General features: G+C 38.7%; 1 protein-coding gene across 2 annotated transcripts in view; it reads left to right on the top strand.

Moving 5' to 3' along the window:
• RELN (reelin) overlaps positions 1–15271 on the top strand; it is a 519560-nt gene that overhangs the window by 336491 nt on the left and 167798 nt on the right. For both annotated transcript variants that reach the window (XM_007467058.1, XM_007467059.1), the window contains exons 13-17: positions 1695–1807; positions 3153–3361; positions 4116–4244; positions 4934–5043; positions 8622–8688. In XM_007467058.1, coding sequence (XP_007467120.1) covers positions 1695–1807; positions 3153–3361; positions 4116–4244; positions 4934–5043; positions 8622–8688 — 628 coding nt within the window. The remainder of the gene's footprint in view (positions 1–1694; positions 1808–3152; positions 3362–4115; positions 4245–4933; positions 5044–8621; positions 8689–15271) is intronic.

Raw genomic sequence — 15271 nt, 5'->3', positions numbered from 1 at the left:
CTTCTCTATTCTCAATTCAGATTACTTAACTCAGTAAATATTTATATATGCCAAGTTACATATGTCTGACAGATGTAACATGCCAGATTTCACAAATACCACCATCCAAGCTACTTCTGTTATCATGGTCTTTCTTGTACTGGTCAGGTTCTAGCGTTCTTACCTAACATCACATTTCAGTAATTTCTTCCCAGGATCAGATCCCAGTTACCCAGATCCAGTTTAAGCCAGACACTTGCAATAATTGACACTTTATTTTTTTATACAGATGGTGAGTCTCAGGCATTATTTTTATTTTTTTTTTTGCAGTACGCGGGCCTCTCACTGTTGTGGCCTCTCCCGTCGCGGAGCACAGGCTCCGGACGCGCAGGCTCAGCGGCCATGGCTCACAGGCCCAGCCGCTCCGCGGCATGTGGGATCTTCCCAGACTGGGGCACGAACCCGTGTCCCCTGCATGGGCAGGCAGACCGTCAACCACTGCGCCACCAGGGAAGCCCTCAGACATTATTTATTGATTTTACTAGATTAACTCTTAAAGGGTAACTTTATTCTAGAGTTTTTGAGGTTGCTTTTTTGTCACTGCAGAGTATTAGCAACAAAAATTGCCTGTAGATAAAAATTAACATTGATGGTGGTTGATTTAAGAAATGGAAGAGGGTTTTTTTAAAAGATAATAATAAAAAGTTAATGTTATAAATTTTGGACCTTAGGGGTAGAATATTTGCCAGGAAATCCATGTACACATCACCACTCCTGCTATTATGTTTAGTGCTGTTATGAAGGATAATGGTGAGTGGGGAGAGGTTTCTGGTTAGACATGTAATCCTTTAAAATCCAGGTTAAGCAGACAATTGATAGAAGCCAGCAGTAATAAGGATTATTGGCCGAATGCAGTAGAATAGAGGGTCAAAGGCTAAGACATAACATCAACTCCTGGCTCTTCCACCAACTGGTTAAATTATCTTCAGTTTCAGGTACTTGCTCTGTTATTCAGTTGCATCATCAGGATGATCTTAACTACCTCTCAGTTCTAACTTTATGTCATTTCATATGACTATAAAGTAGTATGATAGAGAGTAAACTACTCTATATAGCTTCCAAGAATCAAATGAAGTACCAAAAGTAAAATTGTAAAATGAACTGCATCTAAAATACAAATATCCCAATAAAGATGTTAAAAAAAATCTTTTTCCTAAGTACTAAAAAAAATGCAAATACCTAATATGTGCTAAAATATTAAAGATACTACATACAACAGTTTAAGTAACACACTGCTTCAGAAATCCTTGATTCAGTGAGTCACCACAATTTTTTTAAAACCATAATCAATAGGTTCTGAAGTTTGGCCATAAAGACCTCAAATATAAGGAAGTAATGGTTTATTAAAAAGCAGAGCACACTTCTTTAATGAGAGTTAAGATATGGACAGGTAGTCACAGTTTGTTGCAGACTATTATTTGAGTAATCTCATTAAGTAAATAGTTTGGCCTTCACAAATGTCAAGTCTTTGATCTTTAGCATGGCCTATCTGAACTCTCTTCATAATTTTTTTCTTTGGGTCTGGTTACCTTTGTTTAGGGTCATTCTTAAGTGACATTTGGGTTTCATAATTATTTTTTATCCTGAAATTTAACACTACGTTTTACATGTTAATGGATGCAAGTTGGTACTAACACTTAAAATTTTTTGTGCAGGAGGGATTTGTGACCCTGGAGAGTCTCATGAAAATGATATCATCCTGTATGCAAAGACTGAAGGAAGAAAAGAGCACATTACACTGGATACCCTTTCCTATTCCTCATATAAGGTACCCATGCCAATCTGTGTGTCAGATGGCCCCACCCCAGTCCAGGTCAAAACCATGAAGACCGTGCTAGATGCCGTGCTAGAGGATAAATCTCTCTTCTGGCAGCCCAGAAAGTTGCCACATTTCTTTAAAACAGTGACATGGACATTATTTTAGCATTCACTTTTTTTTCCTGATACAAATAAAAAGTGAGGTTTTATCAGGAAGAGTGAATTACAGGCCATTAGAGACAATAAGGAGGAGCCCAGTACTCTGACAATTATTCTTGTCCCTAAGAAAGCCCTGAAAGTGGCTCTAACTATGCAGCTTCACAGACTTGGCATCAGGCATAGTGAGTATTAATTTAGCATTTGAGGTTTCCTAGGCAGAAGACATTGTAAAAGTACAGATTGCTATTACCTTTGCTTTTTTCTTTGTTAATTTGAGCCAGAGATTGAGTCTTTGGAGCCAGAGATTTGCCATTTGGATTTAGGACAGATGTTGGCTCTAGTTATTTGCAAACATCTTCAAAATTATGTGATGCTTATCACAAGGTATAAAATTATCCTTTTCTAATATTAGATGTATTTGTGCTGAGAGTACACTCACACATTCATTACTAGTTAGCCTTCCCTCCACGTTGATGGCACCTTCGGGACTTTAAAAAGCTTGAACACAGCCAGCCTCTAGCATCTCATAGCTTCAGTTAGGAAGACAGGAGATAAACATCAAGGCTAGAATAGGGAACAACCAAAGAAAGTATCTAGTACACTCCACATGCTACGGTCACCCAAGTTATACCATTTGGGATTTCATAATGGACCACTCTTCCAGCTGTGACTAGGTAGGGTTACACCTGCTCTGGTCAGCTGCATGCCTCAGACCAAATCAATACGTCAGTATCGTGGATTAACTCTTTGCTCTGGCTGTTTCCGCTTAGAGTCCTATTTTCAGAATACCTAGTTTGGCAAAGAATTCATATTATACAACACACTTTAACAGAAGACTGATGATGAAATATAAATGTCAAGTAGCTTTTATCTTGTGCTAAGGTAGATAAAATGGATACATATGCTTTGATAACTTTTAAAGACCTTTAACCAGTTTATCTTCAGGTAGAGAGGGCCTGATCAGTCACACACAGGGAGTTCCAGGTATCTGCAAAGGAGGAATTCAGAGTGACTAAAATGAGTGCCCCATGAGGACAGCATCTTCTGTATGAAATAACAAATGGAATATACAGAATATTGCTTGGTGCTTAATCAATGGCAGTTATGTACATAGTAATTGCAAGATTGAATTTACGAGAATTCACAGACTCCCGTAGGGAAGGTTATGAGTGATTTTGGTTTCCTTTGTTTTGAAGGTTCCATCTTTGGTTTCTGTAGTCATCAATCCTGAACTTCAGACTCCTGCTACCAGATTTTGTCTCAGACAACAGAACCATCAAGGACATAATAGGAATGTCTGGGCCATAGATTTTTTCCACGTCTTACCTGTTCTCCCTTCTACAATGTCTCACATGATACAGTTTTCCATTAATCTGGGATGTGGAACACAGCAACCTGGGAACAGGTAGGAAGCCGCATTCTGTGCGCCTGTGGACAAATTAACAATGAACACGTGGACTTGGCTATTAAATCAGAGCAACTTCTCAGTAGGTTTTCAGCTGAATTTTTAATAAAATATCCATTAACAAAATACACACTTTCCCTCAAAGGAATAAAAAAGTTCTTCAATTAATATGTAGAGTATGATTAGATAGATTTTTATTAGAAATGGCTTTATTCTAAGAGCTTGGTCTTAGGTATCAGAGGTGTTTGGAGGAGCTGTGGCAGCCATCCATTCTGACAGATTGCTGAGAGAGCAGAAAAAACAACCAAAGAAAAGCTTGACCCCAGTTGGTTAGTGACCCCGTAATAATAGGCACAGAAATCAATTAGCACTTCAAGAGCTATGACTTCTCGGTTTCACTTGCTGAAGTGTTGCCCTTGTCCTTTCTAAGGATTTTGTCACTCTGACATTCACAGGATGAAGCGGCAGTGTGAGACATGGTAATTGCCTTGCCATCTATCAGATTCAGGAGCACAAACTCAAGTTCCCATTTGCTGTCTTTAAAACATATTTTGTTTCTATAGCAGTAATTTAACTGCTTGCCTTTTGAAAGCTGGTCAGACTTCAGTAGAGGGGAAAACAATCACTTTGGAAACAGCATCTTAATTTGTACAGTAGTTCTACAGGTGTTTAATGTACCTCGCCAGAGATGAGTCATTTCATTACATTTGTTATCTTTGCCCCTTTTTTGTTGTGCTTGGTCTGGTGTTATCAGTGTCAGCTTGGAGTTTTCTACCAACCATGGGCGTTCCTGGTCCCTGCTCCACACTGAATGTTTGCCTGAGATCTGTGCTGGACCGCACCTTCCCCACAGCACGATCTACTCCTCGGAAAACTACAGTGGGTGAGTGCATTCTAACGTAGCAAGAGATCTGAATCCATGTTGCAGACTCAAAGTCGATGAGTAAGCCTGAGATTAGTGTTTCTGGCATAACAGGTAAGGAAGCTGCCTTCTCTTTTTCAGCTGATTTAGTAGTGATCTCATTTTTAAAACAGTAACTTTGGTAAATCTGATGCAAGATCACAATTTGTAGAGACATTCATTCTTTAGGTATTTGGCTTTTATATTTTGGATTACATAAATTTAAGTTCTATACGATGACCCTATAGTTACTGCCAGAAGGCTTATTGCCAAAATACTTACTTAAGAAAAGATGCAGCATAGACAAGTGGAAGAAAGTCAAGCTTTGGAATTGGACTCAAATCCTGGTTCTGCCGGCTATTGATACTTGTGTAATGCTATTTACTCTAACTTTCCACGTAAATTAAGGACAATGATTGACCCGCTTAAGGACTGTTAAGAGAATTAAAGATGACTAAGTAAAATACTTGCCACTTTACGGGATAAGCACTAGATAAATAGATCAACAAACTCCACAGGTGAAATTAAAGAGTTCATTACCAAACCTAAGTGCTATCTCAAGCATACAGAGGCTAGAACTTCAAAAGCATGTAAAATAGATTCAAAAGATGTGAACATGGATGTGAAGCTGTTTTGTGCTAAGAAGCTCTTTTGTGCTAAATTTCTTGCAGGTGGAACCGAATAACGATTCCCCTTCCTAACGCAGCACTAACCCGGGATACCAGAATTTGCTGGAGACAAACGGGACCAATCCTTGGAAACATGTGGGCAATTGATAATGGTTAGTTTATGTCTGTCATAATCACATGCCATTGATGTAGCGTCTTCCTGTGCTTTTGTTCATCAGCACAGACTTAATCACCCTTCTAAGTCATGGTCTCGCGATTCATTAAATGCCCTTTCTTCCGTTTCTCCTTTGCATTCCGTTAGAAGCCCAGGGATGCACAATCAGAAAAAAAGACAGCAGAGTCAGCAATATTAGAGGCTAGAATGTTTCAACGTACATTATTTTAAAATGCATAAAGTCGTGAAACTCAGACTTGCAGTTGATGACAAGGGATATCCTAACATTTTCCCTGAATGTTTTCTACAAAATTAACATACATACCATCCTGCATGTACTAAAATAAGACCCATTCTTCTCTTAGTAGCTACCACAACATCTGGAGTGCTTCTCCTGTAGATACAGACACCACACATCAGGAAACATCATCTCTAAAATGAACTTCTGAAGTGAAAGTTTTACCTCTTTTTCAGAAAACAGTATAAAAGGAAAATTCAGAAATACATAAAATATCCTATGTTATCTTTAATTTTTAAGTGAATTGTTGATAAACAATGTTGCATTACATTAAAGCCAATATCACTTATGACAAGTGCACTTGAGAAAAGATAATATTTAATCTATTGGAGTGCATGACCATAAATTTCTTATATTTTTTTTATTAATAGCCAACTCTTAATAATTCCCATTACAGGCAGATTCATAGATTCCCTATTTTCAGAGAGTATATAAATCTGACTGAAGAGTTATACTACAATGAAGTAGAGGGAAGGAAGGAAGGACAAAATATCAATACTTAAGCAAATTTAGTAGTATAGCCGCTGACTTGTGTCCATTTTATAAAGTAGGAAAAGCCTACACTGTTGTTTCATGCTGATTTTCCATCTCTTAATAATATTTTTGTTATTTTTGAAAATTTAAAAATTGATACATAATTCAAGAAGTTTTACATTCTTGAAACTCAGGAGTAACTTCAGGCAAGATAATTTGCTGATGAGCCAGTGTAAATTTTTTAAACAATCTGTATTCAAAGAAGACCAATAAAAGACCCAGACTTCAAAGATCGTATGAGCTGTATGGATATAAACATATGGACACAAACATAGTGTATTGGCAAAAATGTCTAAGGATGAATTTGTTAAAATGGAATTTCTCCATTGGTAGACTATTTTGCATAGTATTTGAATTGCTACACCTGTTAATTAGCTCTAGGGAATGAGTATGTGCCTCTGGATTATGGGATATGGATGACGTTTTCCTGCTGTCATACTTTTCAGTGGTCCTATAATGAACTTAGATTACTTTAAATAGTCATAAAAGAAATTGGAAAGTCAGTAATGAAATAAAGCATATAAGGAAACTAAGAGCACAAATGAAGTCATATAAGCCTGTGAAAAGAATATCTAAATTTCCTAAAGAAGGCTAATACAACATGATTCTAAGTCAGAAAGTGTTTGCTATGACATCCTGAGTTCCCAACATCAAACTTTGAGTAGAATGAGAAAAGATAAAAATACATGGAATAGGCATGGTTAGGAGTGTGGGTCAAATGCAGAACTAGAGGCAGAATCTTTTAAATTCTGATATTATTCTATACGTGAGGCTTTTGCAGAAGCAGAACCTGCCCTCTGGTTTCTTCAAAAGGCAAGAGGAGGACACACCGTCACTCCTTCCCAAGGGAAATGTGTGTCAACTTCCCAAAGAACCCTTGAAGTCACCTCCATTTCACTATGGAATTTCAGAATTATATCAAAGAAAACAGAAGAAAAACAGATCAATATTGGAAATTATCCTGAAATTCTTAGCAAAATGGAAGATCCTAGAGCCCAATATTACCACTTTTTAATTTTTTAAACTTGATTGCATCAATGATAATAGTGAAGAAAACTATCTTTTCCACACCCTTAGAAAAACAGAGCCTGTAAATTTACTTATACTGCAAGTCCTAATGACTTCATCATTAGCAGGGAAAGATGACAACAAAATTCTTATTTCCAATTTTTTCATTGACTTTGAAAGTCTTATTCTACTGTTGAGTTTTTTTAATGATGGGGACTTTTTGATGTATGACATTGGTACACTCTAGGGCAGCCCCGCAGAATGCAATGAACCGCTTACGGGACTTAGAGCAAATCCTACAGCAGCCATAAAATTAATAGGGCTGGGAAGACAATCCATGTTTTTCCATGTTAAAGAAGGATGAAACCCCTTTCTGATTCCTCAGCACTCGGTGTCCAGTGGAGCCATCAAAGCAGGTGGGGCAGGAAGGTGGCGAAGGATACTTGACTAATATGAGATGATGATTATAACCGTATGGTGCCAGGTTCCAGGCATGAAACATTTAGTTTATTCTTTCCTCAAGGAATATTATCCCACTTTAAAGGATAGGGACACTGAGGCTTAGACAGGATAAATCACTTATCCACAGTTGCCCAGGTGAAGCTAAAATTTGAATCCAGGGTTTTTTGACACCTAAAACCAATACCTTTTGAACAACTGAGCCTGCTATCTAATCTCTTCCTAAACCAACAGTTTCCTTGAGAAAGAGTTTTTCCACTGGCCTGCTTTGCATCTCATTAGCTCTCATTTCCCTAACAGCTGCACCTGTTAATTGACTTCCAGGGATTAAATGCTTGTAGAAGCCTAGACAACAGGAAAGTTTTTTAAAAAATAAAATTGCTTAACCCTTTTGATGTGATTACAAGACAGAGGAGAAAATGATAATGAATAGTAAGTTTGTTTATGCCTGAAACTGAATACGGGAGTATTCAGTAACCATTGTGTCTCTAATTCCTCATTGGTTTGTCCCACTTTCACACTATTTGGTGTGTTACTGATTGTACTGATTATCAAAAGGTTTAATATCTTTAAATGTATTTGAGTCTGAGTATCTCAGAACCTACCATTCGATAGTCAGGGGCCCTTTTCTCAGCATTCCCAAGGTTAGAATTTAGGTTTGTAAGATCATTATCAGTCAAGCCCACCATTTAAAAAAAGGTCTGCATTGTAGAGAAGACTTTATTATGCTCAACCACAGATTTTAACTCCTCACTTCAGGAAGGATGAATTAATGTTTAGAAATACATATAACAATCATCTGCAGTGGTATAGATTTTCCTCAGATGAAAATGAAATTATAGTTTTTTTAATTAAATTATAATCTGTTTATTTTTTGATATATCAAATTGAGCTTTTCTAAATTCTTCATTTCCACCTGAAGAATATAAACTTTGTGGAGAGTTCAAAACAGAAGCACTAATATTCTGCCTGAAATCATGTTAGCTGAAGAGACTCCATTAAGGAACCCAAATCATATGGCCCTACTTTCTCTGCTATGAAAGATTAAAATCTTGAAAGGATTATTTAAGTTAAAAGAGTTCTGGCGGATTTGTAACTAAGCACTTACCTTGTCACGCAGCACTCTATATGTCATCTGGATTCCTGTGCACAATATACATACAAGGAACGAGATTTCATGGGTATTGCTTCACAAAATTGTTTCACATGCTGATGGTGTTCTTGGTCGTCTTTCCAGTGATTTTGCCATCTTTCAAATGCTCTCTTTTGCCCTGCAGTTTATGTTGGTCCATCGTGTCTCAAATTCTGTTCTGGCAGAGGACAGTGCACTCGACATGGTTGCAAGTAAGCAGTTCTGAGTAATATCTATACTTCTCTTTTTTGATATGTGCTTTATATACTGAAACCATGGGTCATATTAGTTTGTTTTAATTTCCTTTTTAGGCTTTTAAGGTCTTTGCAAGACTAAAAGTAGCGTACTCCAAATGGAATTTAAGTGTAATAGAATATTAAATGTATTTTGTAAGTGGAAGTTGCTTAATAAATAAATTTTCTATTAGGCTAAATTGTGAACAAATGTAGCATACTTCATGTAAATTTGTGAACAAATTTGAATTCTTCATAGTTTGATGGCTGCCTTTTCCATCTTTAGTTTCTTCAATATGGTATTTCCCCATAAACTTGTTCTAGTGTTCATGAGTCATATTTTAATTCCTGGCATGCTTTGTAAATGAATTATAAAAATCAATAATGACCCATAGACCCCAATGTTCAAGGAAACTGGAGTGGGCCAAGTTAACAGATTTGATAAGAAAATTCATCATCTCTAAATGTAACTTCAAATCTTGCTTACTTCTGAAAATCTTTTGAGTCTTCAAAATGATATATAAAGAATTTTATATAATAATGATGTTGAATATGAAGTATGAAATTACACATAAACAGTTTAATATCCAGTCACCATCAGAGCATTGCATTATATTTATTTATAGCAAGAATGGATAGTCATTATGTCATTCACCTATAATATTTAATTATAAGGTAGCCTGAGAATTACTGAAACCACAGTCTTTTTTATACAGATAAGTTTTCAACAATGGATCATCTAGTCTCTCTTCTTGTCCTCCAAACAAAAAAGAGTCATTAATTAATTAGCCAGTTAAATAATTAATTAATGGAAAAATCATTTTAAAAATCATAAAAAATCATTAAAAAATCATAAAAATCATAAAAGTGCTTTGAACCTGATCATTTAGAAATTATATGTATGAGGCAAGACATTGGTCACCACTGAGATTAGAGTGTCGGGTTAACTTTGTTATTTAATTGAAGTATACTTGCTTTACAATATTGTGTTAGTTTCAGGTGTACATCATAGTGATTTAGTATTTTTACAGGTTATATTTCTTTATAGGTTATATAGTTCCCTGTGCTATACAGTAAATCTTTGTTTTATCTATTTTATATATAGTAGTTTGTATCTGTTAATCCCCTACCCCTAATTTGTCTCTCTCCTCTCCCTCTCCCCTTCTATAACCACAAGTTTGTTTTCTGTGTCTGTGAATCTGTTTCTGTTTTGCTATATACATTAATTTGTATTATTTTTTAGATTCCACACATAAGTGATATCATATAGTATTTGTTTTTCTCTTTCTAACTTATTTCAAAAAGCATAATATTCTCTAGGTCCATCCACATTGCTGCAAATGGCAGCATTTCATTCTTCTTTATGGCTGGGTAATATTCCATTTTATATATTATATATACCACATCCTCTAATGTAAATCATCTGTAATGGGCATTTGGGTTGCTTCTATATCTTGGCTATTATAAATAATACTGCTATGAACATTGGGGTGCACGTATCTTTTCGAATTAGAGTTTTTGTTTTTTCCGGATATATACCCAGGAGTGGAATTGTTGGGTGATATGGTAGTTCTGTTTTTAGTTCTTTAAGGAACCTCCATACTCTTTTCCAAGTAGCTGCACCAATTTACATTCCCACCAAAAGTGTACAAGAGTTCCCTTTTCTCCACATCCTCTCCAAAATTATTGATAGGTATGTACTTATTGCCATTTTATTTCTTGTTTTCCAGTTGTTTTTATAGTTCTTCTTTGTTCATTTCTTTTTCTTTTTCCTATTGTAGCTTGATGATTTTCTTTTGTAGTATGCTTGAATTTCTTTCTTTTTGATTTTTGTGTATCTCTTTTATATGTTTTATTTGTGGGTTCATATATGTTGACCCATAATTATATCTACTTGCTTTAAACTGATAAAACTGATAATTTAAGTTCAAATACATTCTAAAAAACCTACATTTTTTACTCTCCTCACCCACGTTTTGTGTTTTGGCTGTCATTTTTTACATCTTCATGCTTATCCCTATACTGTTTATTGTAGTTATGGTTGCTTTTATAATTTTTCTGTTTTTTAATCTACATACTGGCTTATTTAAGTGATCTTCAGTCCTCACTATATATTTTCCTTTCCTATTGGGATTTTCCCTTTCCTATAGGTTCTTGCTTCTTTTTCCATTTAGAGGAGACCCTTCAACATTTATTTTAGGGTAGGTTTAGTATTGCTGAATTCTTTTAGTTTTTGCTTCTCTGAGAAGTTCTTTGTCTCTCCTTCTGTTTAAAATGATAATCTGGCTGCGTAGAGTATCCTAGGTTGCAGATTCTCCCTTTCAGGACTTTGAATATACCATGCCACTCCCTTATGACCTGAAAAGTTTCTGCAGAGAAATCAACCGATAGCCTTATAGGGTTTCCCTTGTGTATGACTGTTTTTCTCTTGCTGTCCTTAGAATTCTCTATCTTCAACTTTTGCCATTTTTATTATATGTCTTAGTGTGGGTCTCTTTGGGTTCATCTTGTTTGGGACCCTCTGTGCTTCCTGCACCTGAATATGTTTCCTTCTTTAGGGTGGGGAGATTTTCAGCCATAATTTCTTCAAGTACATTTTTGATCCCCTTCTCTCTCTTCTCCTTCTGGAACCCATTATGCATATGTTGGCATGTTTTATATTATCCCATAGATCTCGTATGTTGCTTTCACTTTTTTCATTTGTTTTTCTGTCTGCTGTTCTGATTAATTTCCATTATTCTGTCTTCCAGACCATTTATGCATTCTTCTGTATTATTTATTTGGCTATTCATTGCTTCTAGAGTGTTTTTTATCTCAGAAATTGAATTATCTGTTTTTGATTGGGTCATCTCTATAGTTTCTAGTTCCTTGTTAAGATGATCTGCCTTTATATTTATGGTCTTTCTTAATTCAGTTAGCATTTATATTACCAACTATTTTTTTTAAAATGCACAACGTGAGAGTTGTGACTTGATTTTTAAGAATTTTCTTGTCTTTTATAAATTTTTTTTGGCCATACCACGTGGCACGTTGGATCTTAGTTCCCTGACCAGGGATCGAACCCACGCCCTCTGCATTGGAAGCGCAGAGTCTTAACCACTGGACCGCCAGGGAAGTCCCTATTACCAAATTTTTGAATCCGTGTCTGGTAGACTAATTATCTCTGTTCCATTATTTTTTTCAGGGGTTTTCTCTTGCTCTTTCAATTGGGAGCAGTTACTCTGCCTTTTCATTTTACTTAGCTTTCTCTGTCTTTATGAATTTAGGCGAAACAGTTATCTATTGTGGCCTTGAAGGTTTTTTTTTTTTTTTTTTGTCTGCACTGGGTCTTCATTGCTCCACCTGGGCTTTCTCTAGTTGCGGTGAGTGGGGGCCACTCTTCGTTGCAGTGCGCAGGCTTCTCATTGCGGTGGCTTCTCTTCTTGTGGAGCACAGGCTCTAGGTGTGCAGGTTTCAGTAGTTGTGGCATGCGGGCTCAGTAGTCGTGGCGCACGGGCTTAGTTGCTCCACGACATGTGGTATCATCCTCGACCAGGGCTCGAACCTGTGTCCCCTGCATTGGCAGGTGGATTCTTAACCACTGTGCCACCAGGGAAGCCTAAGAGGGTGTTTTTATGTGAGAGCATCCCCATGTAGACTGCATGTGCCCAGTGTCTTTGGTGTGAGGACTGAATTTGACGTGGATGCCAGCCACATCTTTCCTCAGGGTCTGCTGGCCACTGTCACCTTGATAGGGGGTGTGGCTGATGCTGGAGGAGCTAGAGCCTGCACAAGGTGTGAGGCGGGACTTCCTCTCTGCTCCATGATTGTTGGAGCCATGTCAGAGGTGGGGTCTGCTCCACAGTTGCTGGAGGGGAAGACCTGAGGGTTGGGCTCCAGCTGGCTCTGTTCCCTTTAAGTGTACATTATGCCTTCTCCTGGCACTGGGGCCTTTGCCCCAGTGGAGGAGAGTGCTGGAGTGGGGCTACTGCGCTTACAGAAGTCTGATGTGCTGCTTGTTTAGGTATCTGCAGCTCTGCTCAGATGCAACCCAAGTTTGCATCCTTTGCCGGTTGTCATTTCCTAGGTCTAGTGCAAGGTTGTGGCATGGAGTGAGCGGAGCCAGAGAGTTTGCTCAGCTGGGACTGGGGGTCGGTGCTTGTGGTTGCAGGAATTGAAGCAGCTGAGCCGCCATCAGAGGTCTGGGTTGCTTCTGGGGTGTGTAAGCACAACAATGGCCCCCGCCGCCCCACATGGACCACACCCCAAGCCCCCAAGCCTCCTCTTTGTCCCTAGATTGAGTTTTCTCCCAGGACCTGTCTTCCCCAGATCAAGCACCAAGCTGTGGCATGGAGTGGGCAGGGCTGGAGCATTTGCTTGACTGGGAGCCAGTCGCAGGGGCTTCAGCAGCTGTACTGCCATCAGGGGTCTGTGCTGCATTCATGGTGCTGCCAGAGTAAGCTGCACTGCCCCACCCAAACCCCAGGCCCCCCAGGCTGCTCCTGTGCCCCTATATCAAGTTTTCTCCCAGGACCTGGCAGCTCTAGATACAATGCCAAGCTGTGTTGTGGGCAGGGTTGGAGCATTTGTTCAGCTGGGAATGGAGGTCACAGTGTGTTGACTGTGGGGGCTGGAGGAGCTGTGTTGTCACCGGGGGTCTGGGCTGCCTCAGAAGCACTGTTTAGTAAGAAGCAGCAATGGCCACTACCCTACTGAGACCACACCCCAGGCCATTTCTGCGTCCCTAGATGGAGTCTTTTCCCAGGTCCTGGTTGCCCTAGATCCCATGCCAAGCCATGTTGCAGAGTGAGCAGGACCGGACTGTTCACCTAGCCTGGATTGGGGAGCACAGCGAGGTAGCAGCCACTGGTCCAGAGTTCGCTCTGCCCTGTCTGTTGGCAAGCCAGCACCCGTGCGTTCCTTGCAAGTGGAGTCTAGGCTTCTCTAGCCCTTCTGTCTGTCCCAGCTGTTCTCCCAGCAGCCAAGGGGGCTTGTCTCCTCCATGTAGGACCCCAGGACTGGGACGCCCAGTCTGTGGCTCACTTCCCAGGGTGAGGGTCCAACCATGCAGTCCTTCCTTTCCTCTTAGACCCCTCCCAGAGGTACAGGTCCCAAACTGATGCCTTTCTTTCCCACCCTGCCTGGTTACATGGCCATCTTTCTTTGCAGGCTTGGCTGTATAGGAGTTCTTCTGCCAGTTTCCGGTTAGTTTTCCATGAGAATTGTTCCACATATAGGTTTTGTTTTTTTTTGTTTTTTTTTTCTTTGCAGTACACGGGCCTCTCACTGTTGTGGCCTCTCCCGTTGCGGAGCACAAGCTCCGGATGCGCAGGCTCAGCGGCCATGGCTCACGGGCCCAGCCACTCTGCGGCATGTGGGATCTTCCCGGACTGGGGCACGAACCTGTGTCCCCTGCATCGGCAGGTGGACTCTCAACCACTGCGCCACCAGGGAAGCCCAAGGTGCAACCTTTTTGATAAAATGATGATAACTATAAACCCCCCCCAAAGAATATCCAATACACATAAAATTTGGCATTTGATTTCAGGACATTCACACACTCCATGGACCCTCTGTGAGGCCAGCGTAGATCCCAGTTTCTGCACTAGTGCTAAAGAAGTAACCTTATGAGTTGTGCCATAATATCACTTCATTGGTACACTTGCTTTTTTTTTTGTTTCACAGACTCACAGACATAGAAAACAAACTTATGGGGGGAAAAGGGGAAAAGGGGTGGTAGAAGGATAAATTAGGAGTTTGGAATTAGCAGATGCACTCTACTATATATATAAAATAGATAAACAACAAGGACCTATTGTATAACACAGAGAACTATATTCAATATCTTGTAATAAACCATAATGGAAAAGAATATGAAAAAGAATATATGTATGTATAACTGAATCACTTTGCTGTACACCAGAAACTAACACAACATTATAAATCAACTGTACTTCAATAAAAAATTAAAAATAAATAAAAATAAAAGGCTTGCTTCAAATTTTGGAGTGTTTTGAATGCTTAGATGAGAACCCTGCCACCCACCCAAAAAGACACCAATTTAATTTTATAATGGGAAACGTAGTAAATATAGTGAGAAAGAAATAGTGCAGTAAAAGTAAAGAATTTGAAACTAATTCCTGATGAGCAAACTCCTTAAAATATAGAAAGTTTCTGATATTCAATTATTAAGTCATCTGTGATGAGTTTTCTCACTGACAGAAGACTCAGGGAGCTCCATATATATTCTAGTCAGCTAACATAAATACAGCACATCCTTACATGGCAGCAGGCAGGCTGGTGTGTGTGTGTGTGTGTGTGTGTGTGTGTGTGTGTGTGTGTGTGTGTGTGTGTATTTCTTGAAGCATCGCTACTGTGGAATTCCACTGAGAGACAACACAGTTCTGCTAAGGACATCTATCTAGGTCAAGGGTGTATACATTCCCTTTATAATGCCAATCTAGTTTCCAATCTTTTCCAAATATTTCCAGTAATTACTGTCAAAAACAGAATGTATATTTTTACATTTGTTCTTAAAGGAAATTTATTCTAGATATCTTATAGAAGTATTTTATTTATGTTG

Source organism: Lipotes vexillifer, unplaced genomic scaffold (genome assembly GCF_000442215.2).
Source record: "Lipotes vexillifer unplaced genomic scaffold, Lipotes_vexillifer_v1.1 scaffold450, whole genome shotgun sequence".
In the NCBI taxonomy this organism is placed as follows: Eukaryota; Metazoa; Chordata; class Mammalia; order Artiodactyla; family Lipotidae; genus Lipotes; species Lipotes vexillifer.
This window is presented reverse-complemented; position numbering and strand designations above follow the sequence as displayed.